Raw genomic sequence first — 16296 nt, forward strand, 5'->3', positions numbered from 1 at the left:
AACAAGTAATGCAGTAAACAAAAATGAAAAGATAACAGAAACATAAAAAACCAAATTCGATTTTCCCTTGGCTGGCTGTTCAAGATTTATGAATTTATGAGGTTATCCGTTCTCTTGAGCAGCTGGTTTGATATCTGAAGTCTCTTCCTGGACGGTCTGTTTGTATGTTTGATATTTGCGGACAGAGAGTGAGAAAGTGAGAAGAGAACAGAAGAATAGAGAACAGAGAACAGAGAGTTGTTGGTTAATGTGGAACTCTGGGCGTCGAACTTTAACGTTTCCACTACACAGATTGCATACATTTTTGGATGGACTCTTCCGCTCGTCGATCAGAAAGTTCACCATCAACATCAAGTTGTACGCACTACGCCGAATCGAGAGCGAATTCTTGACACCGGTTTGTGACCCCGCAGCTATGTGAGAATTTACAAATGAAACACCATGTAGGCATATGAATTTAAAATACAACCAAAGGGTTAAACACAACATTGGGATATCCCCAAAGAAAAGGGATATTCGAAAGCAACATTTAACTACAAAAATTATAATAACAATATTAGTAAATATTACATTGCAAGAACAACGATATTTGGATAACAGAGCAAGAAATTAAAACAAGCAATTGGCAGGCAAAACTCCAGTCCACACACAATTCGTTAATAATATTAGTAATGAATTTTGTATACAGTACCCGTCTTACCTATCCGCTTGGGATCGGCTAAATCGGCTTTGGGCTCAATATAGGGCTTGAGTTCGTCCTCCTCAAACCCCATGTTCATCCATTTGTCGCCCATGATTGTTTCAAGACTAGCACGCTTTGCGGGATTCAGTACTAAGAATTTGCGGAGCAAGTTTTCGCAGTCAGTGGACATATAGAAGGGAATTCTGCAGAAATAATATTTGTTAATTTAGTTACATTTATATTATAAATGTTATCTATTTGAAAATCTTACCTATATTTGCCTCTGAGCACTCGTTCACGCAACTCTCTCAAGGTGGAACCGTCAAAGGGCAGAGAACCGCTCACTAACGTATACAGGATGACACCCAGTGACCACACATCGACCTCCGGTCCATCGTACTTCTTGCCCTGAAATAGTTCCGGAGCCGCATACGGCGGACTACCGCAGAACGTGTCCAGCTTTGAGCCGGGCGTAAACTCGTTTGAAAAGCCAAAGTCAGCGATTTTGATGTTCAATTCGCTGTCCAGCAAAAGGTTTTCAGCTTTTAAGTCCCTGTTAAAAAATAAATAATTAATTCCAGTTAATGCAATGACAAATAAATCAATATGTTTGCCTAAATTAATCATTTGAATTTAATTAGCATGTCTTACCTGTGTATTATTCTTTTTTGATGACAGTATTGCACGGCTGAGACGATTTGTCGAAACTTGACACGCGCCTCCTTCTCCTTCATGCGTCCGTGTAGAACCAGATAGTCAAAGACCTCGCCACCGGACGCGTACTCCATGATTAAATAGAGCGTCTTCTCCGTTTCGATTACTTGGAACAATTTAACTATGTTGGGGTGATCCAGCATCTTCATTATTCTAACCTGTAAACAGAAGAGCATTAGTCTCTAAGCACGGATACTAACTATATGCTAAACAAACCTCTCGGAAGAGTTTCTGTAGTGACCCAGGATTGAGTTGGGTCTTGTCAATTATCTTGATGGCCACCTCCTTGCCAGTGGGCAGATGTTTCGCTAGTTTCACCTTGGCGAAGTTGCCCTTGCCGATCGTCTTTATGAGTTTATATTTGCCGATGTGCTCCTCCGTAGCACGCCATCGCATTGGAGCACTACTCCGCATCTGCATGTTAGGCGAACCCTGTAAAATAGGGTATAAATGTATAAGTAAAGTTATTTTTAAAGATTATTTTAGGGATGGGGTTATAGGGTCAATAATCTTAGTTTTTCCGTAAAACCCCCCTTAAAAATCTAGTAAATATCAAAAAGGTTTTCTTGACCCATTAACTTAATATTGCTAAAGTTCATTTTAACTGATTTTGAACCACACTTGTATGGAATTCTTCCCTTGGAAAGGGGAAAAGCTACTCTGAGTTGGATGGAAATGATATGGAGTAGAATATTAAATGGATTGTTGATAATATTCCTTCATAGTTAGGGTTTACCTGTGCAACATTGTTGCTGTACACATGGCTTCGGCTTGGTACCACGCTAGGAACGTGGCTAGTGACAGATGTGTGAGCCGACCCTGCTTCAGAGCCATGTCCAGAAGTGGACCTTGGACTCACGCTGGCTCTGGTCGCGCCAGAAATCCGCGGCTCTGCCCGACTAGAATTGTACGGCGGAATTGGAGCCACTATTGGCCGCTCTGAACGTCTCTTCGAGCTGGCCGCACTACTTCCTGTTCCTGAGGCACCAGATGCTCCAGAAGAGGTAGCATGACGGTGTGAGGACTTCTGTGCCAATAGAGCTTCAAATTGTCGCAAATTCTCTTCACGCCGCTTCGACGCCGAAATGGTGGTTGCCGTTAGCTTTGATGTAGACACACCGTCTACAACGCTGCTGCTGCTCCCACCTCGACTGGCAGAGGTTGAGGTTGAGGTTGACGAAGTGGAGGTGATGCTCCTGGCCGCAGGAGTGGGGGCAGTCCCAGCCGGTCGCCATACAGCCGGCTGTTTCTCGTCCTGTAAATGCTGCTTCTGCTTCAGAGTAGCTCTCATGGCCAGCAAAGTGTCATTATTCTTTGAATCCGAGGCAGTACGTGCCAGTTTGGCCTTCACAGCATTTGCTCCGTTTGCGGCAGCAGGCGAGTTCTTAGAATAGGCTCCGATCGAGTTACGGCCATCGCTGCCACGCTGGAATTCCGATAGCATCAGCTCGTTGCTGTCATCTAGTTCGCCAGCCCGCCTTCCTCCCAAATACTGGAAATCATTCTCCGAGGACATATCACTAATGCCCGGCCGCAGAAGGTTTTCCGTTTCACCGTATCGCTTGCTCTGCTTACGCTTGATCTCCATTTTCATTACGTCCATCGAGGATTGGGATTGCTGTTGGTTCTGCTGCTGCTTAAAGCTCTCCTCCACATTGTGAATGTGCTTTTCAATGGAGCCTAGGGCAAAAGAGACACCAGCATCGTCTTCGGTGGAAAGGAGGTTGCGTGGCACAGGTTTCTGGCGTTCCTTGGGCTTAGGATATGGCTGCAGAGTGGGCAGGGCGGATACGGCTATCCTGGGCAATGGGGTGGCCTGACCATCACGTCGGCGCAGCTCTACAATGCTGTCATCTTCGATGGCTCCTTCGAGATCTTTAGTGGCAAGATGTGATGGCTGCAGTTCCGTTTCCGGCAAGTTTTCTCCGGTATTATTGTTGTTGTTGATGTTGCTGCTGCTGTTCTGGTTGTTGGAGGGCGCCACACTAAGCTTGGGCGGTGCAGGTGCCGCCCCCTTACGGGCGGCATACAACCGCACACTCTTCCTGGTGGCATCGCTGCGATTTAAGTCAGGTGTAGTCGTAGTGGTGGCCTCCATTACTCCTCCGTTTTGCTTATGGTTTCGGTTACTCTGTATTTTTTTCTCTTTTTGTCGTGGCACTACCTTGCGTGTATTGGTGCACAAGTACTTGTTGCTCGGAGAGATCTCAACTTTTTCTTTTTTATTTCTATTCTTTCTTGTTTTAACTGGCGCTTGGCGTGATTATTGTTCTTACACTGTGAGTTTAGAGAAAATTATTAAGATTGAGCTTGAAGTTTCGCTTTAACACAGAAAATCGGAAGCACAATGCAGCTCACACCTATAAGGAGCTGTGTATCTGTGTGCGTGTTTACATTGGGCTTTCTAAATTCTCAACGTTGCTATTGTTTGTTTTTTTTTTTGTCGCCTAACCAACACACAACAAGTCGCAGTTGTTGCGCATTAAAACCTCGAAAATGAATTAAACACACAGCCAGCAGCAGGCAGCAACTTCCATTTATATATATGTACATATGGGCGGACGGGGAGAGTGTGTGTGTGATATTTACGACACAGGCGGACAAGAGCTAATCTGTCTCCCCGGTGACACTGAAATAAACACACGACAAAGCGCGGGAGCGAGAGGGAGGCCAATATACCTACACTCACACACCTACATAACGAAAAAGAGAGTGCGCGAGAGAGAAAACTGGCACCTACACATTTGCACACACACCTGTGGTGGAGGTGAGCTCTTATGCGTGTGTTTTTTTCTCTCACGCTCGCTCTCTCTTCTACTTCTACTGCTGTTGCACAAGCTCAGCTGAGATGCTCTCTCGTGTGTGTGTCACGCTTTTCCTGCCCTCCCCCGCCCCTCTCACGCTCTCTTTTCTGTTTTATGATTCATTTGCTTTTTCGCTATTTTCCTTTGTGGCTTTAATTACTGCCTAAATAGTTACGATGTGGAGATCTACAAGTATCTGAACAATTCGTCCGTACGAGTCGTTAGTTGTTGGCTGGTTTTATTTCATTTTTTTCTTTCTTTTTTGTCGCTGGTTCAGTGAGCAAAGCGAAAAGCTCCAATGCACACACTCACACACACACACACACAGGCAAACGCGCGCGCACCAATACACTAAGGCAAATGAACTACTTTTAGACAATTGAGCCGACTTTTTTCACTGTTGAAAAACACAGTTAGGCTATATACTGTGGCTGCTTGAGAGTGTGTGGGTATTTTCTTATATTTAGTTTTTTCACTTGGGCTGTAAAAAAATCACATTTCGCGCAAATCCCGATTAATAAAGGTTCATTTCGTTGGCCGGAGGAGTTCTTTAGCCGTACACGCTTATCTTATCGGAGAGGCACGCGGCTTTCGCAATTTTTTGCACTCGTTTTACGTGGGGGCAGGGTATACCAGTATGAGCAATATTAAATTATAGCTTTTGTTGCTTGACTCCTCCTCCTCTTCTGTAACTCTGACGTAAACGACGATGTCTGACTACAACTACAATTAAAAAAAAAACACAGAAGACACCGAAAAAACGCAGCACAGCAAAAGCAACAGAAACCGAAACAGCAACAGAGCTCAGCAGCCAAAGAGCCACTTGGCCACTCAGCAACTGGAACTGGAGTGCCGGAGAGCGAGAGCGCGGAGTATTCCAAAGCACGGAATCGGTCTGAGCAGCGACGTTGACTGCGGCAGAGACGTCGGCCTTAATACACCAACACAATACAAAGGCACACACTCTTGAACTGGCGATCATCAGTGGGTAGCTCTCTCCACTGGTGGAGCACCACTACAATGGCGAAGAGAGTATCTGTGTACTTGTTCTCCCACAAAGAGAAGCCCCGTTTGGAGCTCAAAAGGTGAGCAAGGGTGTGTGTGTGTGCGGGTTTCACTGATATCACCTGAGCGTAACGCTGGGAAAGAAACTGTTAACTGTGTTTGCCCCCAGAGATTAGTGTTCTGCGCATGTGCGCAATATACAAGTTCTCCCCAAGTTACGCAAAGAGCTTCTTCCCTGATTCACACCATATATAGTATAATCGATCGTATACCTTCACTTATCTATCAAAATCAAGAGTTTCCGGTTATAAACGTCACAAAGGCATCACTAAAGAAGTTCCCCTATGATCAGTTAGATAAAAAAGATTAGAAATGTGTTATGTAAGGTAAGAGATGCTATAAATAAAGTTAAGCCTATACTCTTATACTTATAAGAAACTGCACTCTTAACTATCGAAGTCCTAGGATCCGGTTAGTTAAGATTGGTTTAAGATCAAAGTTAAGGATAAGGTATATAAAATATTCAAGGCACAGCAATTGGAAGATTTAGTTAACTATTTTACTCAAGGGCAGGTGAGTGTGATAATAAGATCCTAGCTAATGACTTAATCACGGCATCGAAAGAACTCATTAGCACGTCTCTTCTGATATACATGTGTATCAATCAGCACATCATCACAAAATTTCCTTCTTTCCTTTAATCAAACCTCTATTTCCCTAATCTATTAAATAACAATCAGTTGGATATTAACCTGATAAGCTAAAGCTTTTTGCTTTTCTTTACAAATAATTTAGTTGTTGCAAATTAACGTAATCAAGTTTTGATTATGGAATTTGTTTGTAAAACAGAAAGTGGCTGAAGTGATGCAACAGGATCCAACCAAATTGGATAATAATAATATGACCGAGTATCTAAATAATAAAGCAAGCAAAACCACTTTTATGCCGCTGCTAGATATCAGAAACTGTCTCATTCTGTTAATTCTCAGGAAGCCAAGTCAAGATGAGGTCAATTAACTACTAAGAGGTATCTAGTAGCCGAGCCGGTGAAAAGTGTCCGTATTAATTAAGCTAATTGAATAACTTGCAGCTTAATCAACATTAAACCAAGACAACGAGATTTCAGTCAAGCCTTTTAAGTCCAAACAAAAACATTAGAGATAGAATTCCAAGTTTCGCATGTTCGTCGACAGCAGGCAAATGTAATGAGGTCAACTATTATGAACTTGTCCACCCTACAATGCAACCGCTTTCATGACTCTAGATGTTTTGAATCCGAGAATCAGTGAATCTTGAACCCTATCCCTTAATCTATTAACGTATTTGCGTTGGTTCCCCTATATAACAGGTGGTGTTATTAAACTGAAAATATATTAGTTCCCGTAGGGATTATACGGATGGATGGAGGGGGGTAACAAAAATCTGAAATTAAAACAAAATCCGTAATCAAAATAATAGAAATCGTAAATCGTTCGATTGTGGAGAACAAAACCAAAACCGTGACAGATACAGACAACAACGAAACAGCGATTACGATTAGATTTGAATGAAATAAGTGCTAGGGACAAGAGATGGCAACACGACAACATCGAAAAATTTGCAATGTTGGTAAATGAATTGGTGAGTGTGAGATACCGACCAGCTTTATGGCTCTTAAGAGGGATTAAATCACAACAAATACAGCCCTAGAGCTCTGACCAAACAATAAACAGTCAGCAGCAAGGTCAAGTGGTTCTATTTATTTCTAGCTAGTCTCTAGGAACCAATAAAAACCTGCCTAGGCCCCACGATAATAATCCTTTCTATCGATTTCTTCACATAATTGTATAATGACTATAACCCATTATTCATAAATCACGCGTCATAACCATAATTACATACCCTCGAGGTTCGAGCCTTGTCACTGGATGATGCCGGTTCCTTTGCCTTTGGCCTTTCCGCCTTGCTGGTGGCCACAATGGGCAAACCGCCGTTCTCGATCATCGTCACCACGATCTTGTTGTTGCGACTACTAATCGTTCCACCGCCTCCGCCACTGGTTGCACAGGATGAGTTTCCCGCCGCGGAGGCTGCATTCGTGGCCGCCAAAGTTTTCTGCCGCATAGCATTTGAGAGCCTTTGCTTCCGTTCCGCACGGGCCTCCTCCTTTTCACGCTGCAGCTTGGCAATCGTAGCGGGTGTGTGGCTCTTTGAGCGCTTTAGAAACCTCATTATCTGGCTCTTTACATTCGTGGCGGCACTGTCATTTCCCTGGCTAGTGGCGTCGCCTATTTCCTCTGCCCTGCTGGATCTTCGTGATATTTGCGCTTTTGTTGGCACCTCTAAGCGTCGGAAAACTCCATCCGCCATCCGCACAAAGCAGCCCTCGGACATCTTGTGAAATGAGTCGGATGGGAACTTATGGAAGTCACCATTGGGACTGCGGTAGTAGCAGTGATCTGTGCGGTGGTAGCCATCGCCCACAATATAGAACTCATTTCTTCCCTCCTTGGGTGCAACTACGGCAGCATCAGAGGACTCGGCAGCCAGATCATCAGTCTTGGCACTACGATCCACTGGCAGTTGAAAGGCCATCAACTGAGTAGTGCTACTACTGCTGCCACCTGGTGCATCCTCTGCTGTACTGGGCAGGGCAGTGCCCGATGACCCCTGACCAGGATTAACTGCCTTTAACTCACTGATGGTTACCGGACGTCGTTCCGGATTCTTGCGCATAATACTACCATTGCGCAGGAGTGAATCTCGTAAGAGAGAGAGCTCATCCTTACGCAATGGCTGCACCAACGTGGGGTAATGTTTCGAAGACGAAGTCGATTTGCGGGTAGAGGTTCGACGATTACCAAACTGTGGAACCGCTTGTGGTTCCTCCTTGTTGTTATTGTTGCTATGGTGCGTCTGCCGGTGACTGGAAGTTTGGCCCATGGTGGGTACTTCGGTGGTTTTGATAGCGGGTGGTGCGAGGCGATTGGTTGTTTGATTGGTTGCTGGTTTATTGGTGGTTTGTCTTCGTTCTCGGCACTACTCGAGTGTTCACGGTATACGGATTATTGGCCCAGTTGCAACGAAACTGTGACACATATTCGCTCGTTCTTCGCGTTTGCAATTATCACAGCGATTTTCGTGTGTAAACATTGAGAGCCCTGAATATGCCCCCGCGTATTTGTATGCATAAAAGTATGAATAAATTTTGTTCGTTTTGTTGTGTGTGGCACAATCACAAATTCAGGCGCAGCTTTGTTGCTTTTATTCCGAAAAGTCCATCTTGTTAAAATTCTATTAGAGCACAATGAGGGAACATTGGAGAAACAGTCGCAGTAAAAGTCACAGGCTCTCAGTCACGAAATCACACTGCAATTACAGTCACAGTCACGGCCACAATCTTATTTTAGTTCGTGATGCACAGAGCTAAACAATATCATCATCAAAAACTCCCGTGAAAAACGTTTATATGGAAAGAGTGAATCATAAACACCCGCAAAAAAACGATCATGAAGAACTTTGATTTTTAAAATGTAATTTTGTAGATTGCGAAATGGCATTGGGAAGTTTAAAATTAAGAATTACTCATTCTTGAAACACAACACATTTATCATATTTCCTTATCTAATTTTATTGAAAAAGCTTATCTTGCTATCTAGTTTGGCCTTTTTTACAATAATTTTTGATAGTTTAAAATTGGGATTAAAAAGGTTGATAAATTTATCTGTGTGCATAACGAAGAGGTTATCTTTGCTTTCTTGCTGCTTTCCTGCGCTTGTAGATTGGGGATATTTGTTAACTTGTTGCTTACATGTCTCGAGTGGGTGGGGGGGAAGGTAAAATAAAGGGTGAATTGGGTGGTTTTTTTTTTAGATAAAAACACTTGTCTCTTATCAGTTATCGCACTTTACACATTTCTCTTTTTATGTGTGTGTGTGTGTGTGTTTGTCTGTTTTTGTGGACAGAAGACACTCGCGATAAGTTCCACAATCGTTTCAGCTGGGCTTCTGGTGGTATGTGCGTGTTGGTGTGTGAAAGTGTGCGGATTGTGGATCGTAAGCCTTGGCACGCCCGATACAGATACGCAGATACACAGATAGTAGATGACCAGCAACAACAACAATAAGCCAACGGCGTTAAAGAGACAACGATGAAGCCCCACACATTGCTATTGCTATTGCTATTTCTGTGATTCCCTCTCGCTCTCTCTCTTTCTGTCTCTCTATTTTGTTGTTGCTGTTCTTCTTCTAGTTACCTCGTTTAAGCGTTACTTACACGCACACTATCACAAAGAGTCTGTTGCTTTTGCGCGTGTGTTTGGGTAGGAATTTGTTCATTTTTTCCTTTTCATTCCGCTTTCGTTCTTTTCGCTTGCACTACAACTGTGTTTTTTCTTATTTGCTTTTTTATTTCTTGTTATACTCGTACTTTATAATTAAATTAACTTATCACCCGCAATTGGCTCATTTCTCAATGTATCTGCGAGATGAAGTGGTTGGCTCAAAAAAAGCTGTATATATTTCACTGGAACTGCAACACACACAAACACAGACACACACACCACATACAATCAGAATGGAAATTTATAAATTAAACACTAGTTAACCAAATTTATTTATAAACACACGTGCGTGTGTACTTAGTTATTTAGAGAGTGATACGTTTGTAACTGTGACTGTGACTTTTCCTACGTCAATTTGAATTATTTTAAGCTGCGTACTCATGCCCTTGATTTCATTCTAAGCTCTCCGCTGATCAGATTAGCTTTATCGCGGATGTTGTAACGCCTGGGATTGAATTGAATTGGTTTGGATTAGGATTACAAACTATAAACTGCGCTCTAGCCTTTCCTTTTTTTGCAATCTCTTCAGTTTTCCTCGCTGTTTTTATTTTTTTCGCGTATTTATTTTTGTGTTGTATTGTTTTGACGTAACGCCCTTGTGCTTGTGCGATAATAGCTGGTCACAATGGCAAAAGACGAATTAAAAATTGAAAATAACAAAAAAAAAACAATAACCGGAGTCAACTCATCGCGGGGCGATAACGATACAGCCAGCTATATAGCAACGATATCGGCGGAGAGCGACGGATAATGACAACAGAAAACAGCGCGACGGTGACCACACGAATGAAGTGGAACTTAATACTAAAACAAGCTTTCGACCATCGCTATATGCTGTGCTGGCTGCCATTGTGGCTGTGGAATGTAATTGTGGATGTGGCTGGTGGCTGTCGACTGTCGGCTGGCGAGCGAGCTTGGCATTTTCGCCAAAGTTCTGCGTCTGGGAAGGTCGTTGTTATTGCTATTGCAGCTACTCCAAGTTCCAAGACAACAACGACACACCCTATAAATATCGTATGCAATCTGCAGGTAAATGCAGGTGATTCATACACACACAAGCCCAGTCACACACACTTACTTAAAAAAAAAACAGGTAGAAACAATACATATTTCTCGCCAAACATTGAGAAACTTTAAAGAGAAGAAGAGAGAACTCGGAAGAGCTTTGGCAAAGGGATCTCCATATAAATTTTGGAACCAGTCTGCGAGCCGAGCTTGAAGTCCACACAAATATCTTTAAAAAAAAACAATAACACGCAACTCAGCATAATTCGAAAAACTTACAATAAAGAATTCAAGAAAGAGAGACCTTTAAAGCGTTTCTCAAAAATCATTAACCCGAAACACTCGAAGAACCTAAACGGGTCAGTCTTCATAATGACTCTTAAAGAAAACTCGAACTTAAAAGAATTGATTTATTTGACAGGCCTTCAAAGGTTCATGAATAAAATATTTAAAATAATCAGAACTAGAGATAAAAAAAGTTTTTAAAAAGCTAATCAAAGAAATATTTTATATAAGCCGTACATATATTTAAATATAGTTTCAGAATCTTGGAGATTATTAAATCCTATTTATCTATTTCACTATCTTCCAAAAAACGGTAACAAAAAAAATATAAAATACTGTTAGTTGAATCTTTATATGTAAGTTAGTCACTCACGATTCCACACCTAACGTCACCACAATAGCAACTAGTAGTTGAGCTTATTTACCTACACCACGGTAACTATTCAAGTGTATGTCGGATACAAGCACACAAACTCTGACAGAAAAATATTTAAAATCAAAACAGTTATATGATTGTGCGGAGAGAACGACAGATCCCACGGATTTGGCTTAGCCAACAAAGATAAAAAATGAGACAGAGAACGAGAAAAAGAGAGGTGGATGTGATTATCGAGAATGGTTTAAAATACTATAATTGCATTTCTGAATGGACGTAGTCAGCTCTATTGACTCAGCCTTTTCGTCTTTCAAATAAAGCAAAGTCCACTAATTTTGTATATACTTTAGACTGTTGTGGCTAGCAATTAGCAAGTACCAAGTCATTTTGCCTTTCCATTAGCATGTGGGAAGATATCTAAAATCAGAGCTACACATACTACTAAAACAACTAACTAACTAACTAACTAACTAAGGCATGTATGTATTAGAAAACCATCCTGACGATTTCCAAAATGCAAGTTACAAAATATAGACCTATTTAATCTTTTGAATGTGCATTTTAAATGTTAACATCACAAAAGCAATGAGATACACATACGTTTACTTCGTTCGATTCGAGTAAATATTAAATATATTATAATTTATAAAAATGAATACAAATATAATTAAGATTATCACTTGAATTAAATATCCCCCACCTGACAAGACAATTATAGGCTTTTTTGATACCGTACATTTATTGGGCACAAAGGGAGGTAAATTGAATGATTAACTTTTATATATCAAACTGCTTAAGTTACTTTAAGTGAGAAATATTTAAATATTTTCTATAAAATTTGATAATGGTTAAGAAGTTTAAAAGAACGAAATATTTTGAGTTAAAGACAACACTGCGTATGCGCAACGAACTGATGCTACCAAAATTAAATGAAAGACTTGTACATTTTTTGTATTCATTGAAAGTTAAATGTTATAACAAAGAAGCGAGCTGCTTCAAGCGTGACAAATTTATCCATAAACTTCATTCCTCCCTTTGCAACCTAATCAATAGTTAATACGGAAAGTGATGACCCAAGCCACATAACGCATGGTAAGAGTATATAGGCAACCAAACATGACTGGTGAACAAGCCTCCCGAAGGACCAAAACGGACTCAAGGACATGGGGACGGGTGACACTTACAAGGATTGATGAAACTTTAAAATGGACTCACCTTGGCGGACGAGGTTCGTTGCTTGATCGCGGAGGGATGAGCCGAGTGTGTGCTTAGCACGTTCTTGTTTACGGTGGGCGCAACACCGCTGCCAGGGGCGTGGTGATGGTGGTGGTTGATCGCTGAGCTTGGCACCGCCGCAGAATTGTTGGTGGACAAACGGGGACCATCTGTAGCCATGTTGTTGGTCACATGATGATGGTGCTGGTGGCTGTGCTGGTGCGAGTGATTGGTGTTAGCCACTGACGCCGAAATGGGCGCTGGAGTCACTGAGCCCACTACACCAGGTGTCGCAGCCGCCCCCGAGGTTGGCGTGGGCGTGGCCGCAGTGCTATTGCTGGTGGCCGTATTTGAGGACGTTACAATGGGCATCATTGTCGTGTTGGCGACTGGCGTTGTCGTTGGTGGCAGTGACACAATGTTGGCATTAGCTGAATCATGCTGCTGCTGCTGCTGCTGTTGTTGTTGCTGCTGCTGCTGATCCTTGACCGAATGCGAGGATGTGCTGATCGAGTTGGTGGCGTAGGTGGCGGTTGTGCTGGATACGGAAGCCAGTTGAGGCGCCGCGTTTGTGGCACTCGATACTGGCGCCGCTGGCGCTGCAACATTGGATGAGGTGCCATTGGACACACTCTCCGCCGGCAGGGCTTCAGGAACTGGCTGCAGTGTGGTACGCATTGCTGTCGACATATTTTCAAACAGTCCAATTGGGTTCTTAGAGATTCTGCACGTGAGATTCGAGTATTTTCCGGAGTCTTTCAGGTTTCGGTGCTTAAAATTAGTCAAATGCCCAGTGGGTATCAATCATCAGTGGTAGTCCTTCACATCTGCAAAATGAAATAAAAGATAAATTAGCAACAAGTTGAACAAAGTATCTTTTGGCACTCATTAAATGGCTGGTCATTCCCTCGACTTTATCAAAAACGTAGCCAATTACTGACTCCGATTACCGACCTCCAGCCATAATACTTTAAAGCCACAATAAATAATCTCCTTTGTCTGGTTGACTCTACTAGCTTTGTCCGCACAAAATCAAGTTGTCCAATCAAAAACGAGCCACTAGAAGCAGATTACTCAGACTTAACCAGTGTAAAAATGCTATTATCCGTCAATTATCCCGATATTCACTTAAAGTTTTTCCAAATACCAATTTTGGAAAATACTTAAGTCAATTTCTCAAACAAAGACGAAAATACTACATAAAGATGCTTTGACTTAGGCTTACTTGACTTAATTTAATTTTAATTTTTATATAGATTAAATCCAACATACTAACTAAAAATCAATTTGGTTGTCCAGAACAGAGGCTAAAACAAGGGCAAACGGAAATTAAATTAGCCATGACGGGTTGCTTCATTATTTTGCGTAATCAGCGGAATATTTTAATGAAATCAAATATTAATGGAAAACCGATTACGTGGACTAAATCAGTTAACATATTCAGGAATCTTATCACTACTCTATTTACATAGTATCTTTTAAACTAAATATTAACATATTAACAATGCGAAAGTATTCATTTATCGCTTGACCCATGGGGTTTACTAACGAGCTCTACAAAAACAAGTTCCGATTGATTTTGTTCGGTATATAGTCGTCGGTCAGGAAGTCGATGACACTCTCGATTTCGGCCTTTAGCTGAACGTCCTGCAGCATGCGCAGTTCCTGTCGCACTCCCGGCTCCAAATCGTTGCGGGCGAGGAGGTCATTGATTTTCTTGTTGTCGCCGGTGCCCAGGGCAACCGCTCCATTGCCGAGTGCAGGAATCTCCGAGGGGTGTAGCCCAATCCAACGCAGCGAAGGTGTAGTTAGTCCTTGGCTGGAAAAACCCATGGCCTGCGAGCCATGACGATATACGAGCATTATCTCAATACCAAAGGGATCGGCGTCCACAAGAATGTAAGCCGCCAATTGGTTCTCTTCGGTAAGACGATGAACAATTCTCCGGGTGCAACAATCCGGGTATCCTTTGCCAGTTATCAAGATGAAGCTTTGTTCAAGAGAAACAAAAACCTTTTTCGACAAAAGACCCTCGAACACCGACTCCTTCTCAACGATCAGCACGAAATCCGCGTGCGTTTCTATACGGTCTATCTTCTCGGGATCGGTTGGCAGCGTCATGGCTCCACCATACATGGTGCTGTCCAGTACATCTCCATTCGTCATTAGCAGACGTATATCGCCTGCAAGAGGAACCATATCAGCGGACTGTCTTTAGTCAGGAGTTTCTGAATGACTCACCTGCCATTATGCCCTTAGAGGCCGCCAGTATGCCTAATGTAAAAGGAGATGTATTAAGCATACGACAGACATCCAACCTGGCCTTGGCAATCTTGAATTGAGATCGGATCAACACCGGATCGTTGTAGTATAGCCCACGCACGGTGAAGCTTCCACCGTTCACTTGCAATCGGTGAGCCCTGGAAAGCATGTAAACCAGGAGGCAAAAACTATGACGACTTCTATGGTTATTATAGGTGACGCGTCGATAATCTCTAGATGTCGAATTCCGAGGAACCCTCAAAGTGGCATTACCGTGTACCAAGTTCGCCACCAACTCGAGGGCGATTCTTTCCAAAGTCTCCACAAATTCACCCATTGTTTAAGGTAATTACTTAGATTAACAACTTAATTATTACATCTAAACAGGTTCGAGATTTCGTTATTATCTAAAAACTGAAATAGTTAACTGGTATACGGCTGAAAATCTAAAACATCAAATATAATAATAATAAATAATTACATTGTTTGTTTATGGTATCTTATACTTTAGTGTTTATACAATTTAAGAGTTATTCTACATTGTTACTTTAATTGCATTTAATAAAATTTAAATTTTTTCACTTCTATTTTGCCATTACTACAAATATATTTTATAAATATGTCGATTAATTAACTCATTACTTTTTACTTAAAGTATTTCTGCTAATGTCCAAGACAAGTTATGATTCATTATTTTAATCGTTTCTAAGCAGAATCATAGCAAGTTCTCCCATTATTAACTTTTGAGATGAATTAAATCGCACTTTTGGGTTTCCCCAACTTCATGTATCCCTGGTGTCAAATTCGTTTGACACTCAGACTTCTGGGAAATAAAAATTTCCTTTGAATTCCAATGTTGATAGAATGAGTTTCAATGATATTAAACATTTTAAACCACTTTTTAAATATAAAGTGCTTTATTGATCTAAATTAATTGCACAGAGAGTGCCACGCCCCCTGGCTTTTTTTTTTTGGCTGTGAATGCCTTTGTCACAAGCGGAAACCCAACAGGAAAATGAGTGAAAACTGTGGGCTGAACATACACGCCCACCGACCTACGCACAGTAATATTTCATAAATACGTAAGCAATTCGTTGACTTACATACAAAAATCCAAGTGGGCTTCTTGCACATACTTATATCTGCTTTTGTAAAAGTTTATCGCGTAAATCGTTGCGTGGAAACATTTCGAGGGGGGTTATAAATAATTTCCGAAAGGAGCTTGCTGGCTAAAAATATACCACCAATATGAGAATTCCCTTTCGGTGAAAACAACTGTTTTTTAAAAATTAAAACACGCACACACTAATAGATAGAAAAGAGAACGCGAGGGAGATGGAGAGTGCCATAAATTTATGTGAATTTCTTTATTCGGTCTTTCTTTTTTTTCATTTTGTATGTGCAGAAAAGTGTACTCGTTATTACAAAGCACGCACACACACTCGCTTACAGAGATACACTGTGTTTTTAGTGTGTGGGGGCGGCAGGCGGGGGGGTTGCTCTCTCTTTGGGCAGAGAAAGAAAGAGAGCGCCAACGAATGGGCTAGGAAAACTAACGAACGGAACGAAACGGAATGGCAGCCCCTTAAAGTATTGATTTGCTGGTTATGGTGCTGCCACTTCTTGT

At 41.8% G+C, this 16296-nt stretch overlaps 2 protein-coding genes across 23 annotated transcripts in view; both read right to left on the reverse strand.

Moving 5' to 3' along the window:
• LOC108109029 (MAP/microtubule affinity-regulating kinase 3) overlaps nt 1-16296 on the reverse strand; it is a 31417-nt gene that overhangs the window by 14256 nt on the left and 865 nt on the right. For 4 of the 21 annotated variants that reach the window (XM_041819837.1, XM_041819835.1, XM_041819838.1 and 1 more), the window contains exons 1-6: nt 4834-5445; nt 2133-3673; nt 1613-1828; nt 1334-1554; nt 954-1235; nt 692-885 (exon numbers count right to left, since the gene is read on the reverse strand). In XM_041819837.1, coding sequence (XP_041675771.1) covers nt 692-885; nt 954-1235; nt 1334-1554; nt 1613-1828; nt 2133-3494 — 2275 coding nt within the window. In that variant the 5' untranslated portion in view covers nt 3495-3673; nt 4834-5445. Of the gene's footprint in view, nt 1-691; nt 886-953; nt 1236-1333; nt 1555-1612; nt 1829-2132; nt 4689-4833; nt 5447-7086; nt 8697-9904; nt 10308-12407; nt 13235-16296 lie in introns of those variants that run through there. The other 17 variants (XM_041819840.1, XM_041819839.1, XM_041819845.1 and 14 more) reach the window with 12 other exon arrangements.
• Nucleotides 13255-16295, reverse strand: LOC108109031 (meiotic recombination protein W68). Of its 2 annotated transcripts, XM_017217327.2 has the most exons (3): nt 15773-16295; nt 14649-14827; nt 13255-14590 (listed from the first exon to the last, which is right to left on the reverse strand). In XM_017217327.2, coding segments are annotated over exons 1-3 (810 nt in total). In that variant the 5' UTR covers nt 15775-16295; the 3' UTR covers nt 13255-13961. The 2 variants fall into 2 exon arrangements, with proteins under 2 accessions (XP_017072816.1, XP_017072815.1); XM_017217326.2 differs by lacking the exon at nt 15773-16295 and having other exon boundaries at nt 13256-14590; nt 14649-15761.

This window comes from Drosophila eugracilis, unplaced genomic scaffold, assembly GCF_018153835.1.
Source record: "Drosophila eugracilis isolate 14026-0451.02 unplaced genomic scaffold, ASM1815383v1 contig_1765, whole genome shotgun sequence".
NCBI classification, from domain to species: Eukaryota; Metazoa; Arthropoda; class Insecta; order Diptera; family Drosophilidae; genus Drosophila; species Drosophila eugracilis.

Coding starts and splice junctions, on each gene's coding strand:
- LOC108109031 (XM_017217326.2), bottom strand. CDS start 15,006: ATGGGTGAATTTGTGGAGACTTTGGAAAGAATCGCCCTCGAGTTGGTG. Junction 14,591..14,648: donor CTCTAAGGGCATAATGGCAG/GTGAGTCATTCA, acceptor TTCCTCTTGCAG/GCGATATACGTCTGCTAATG.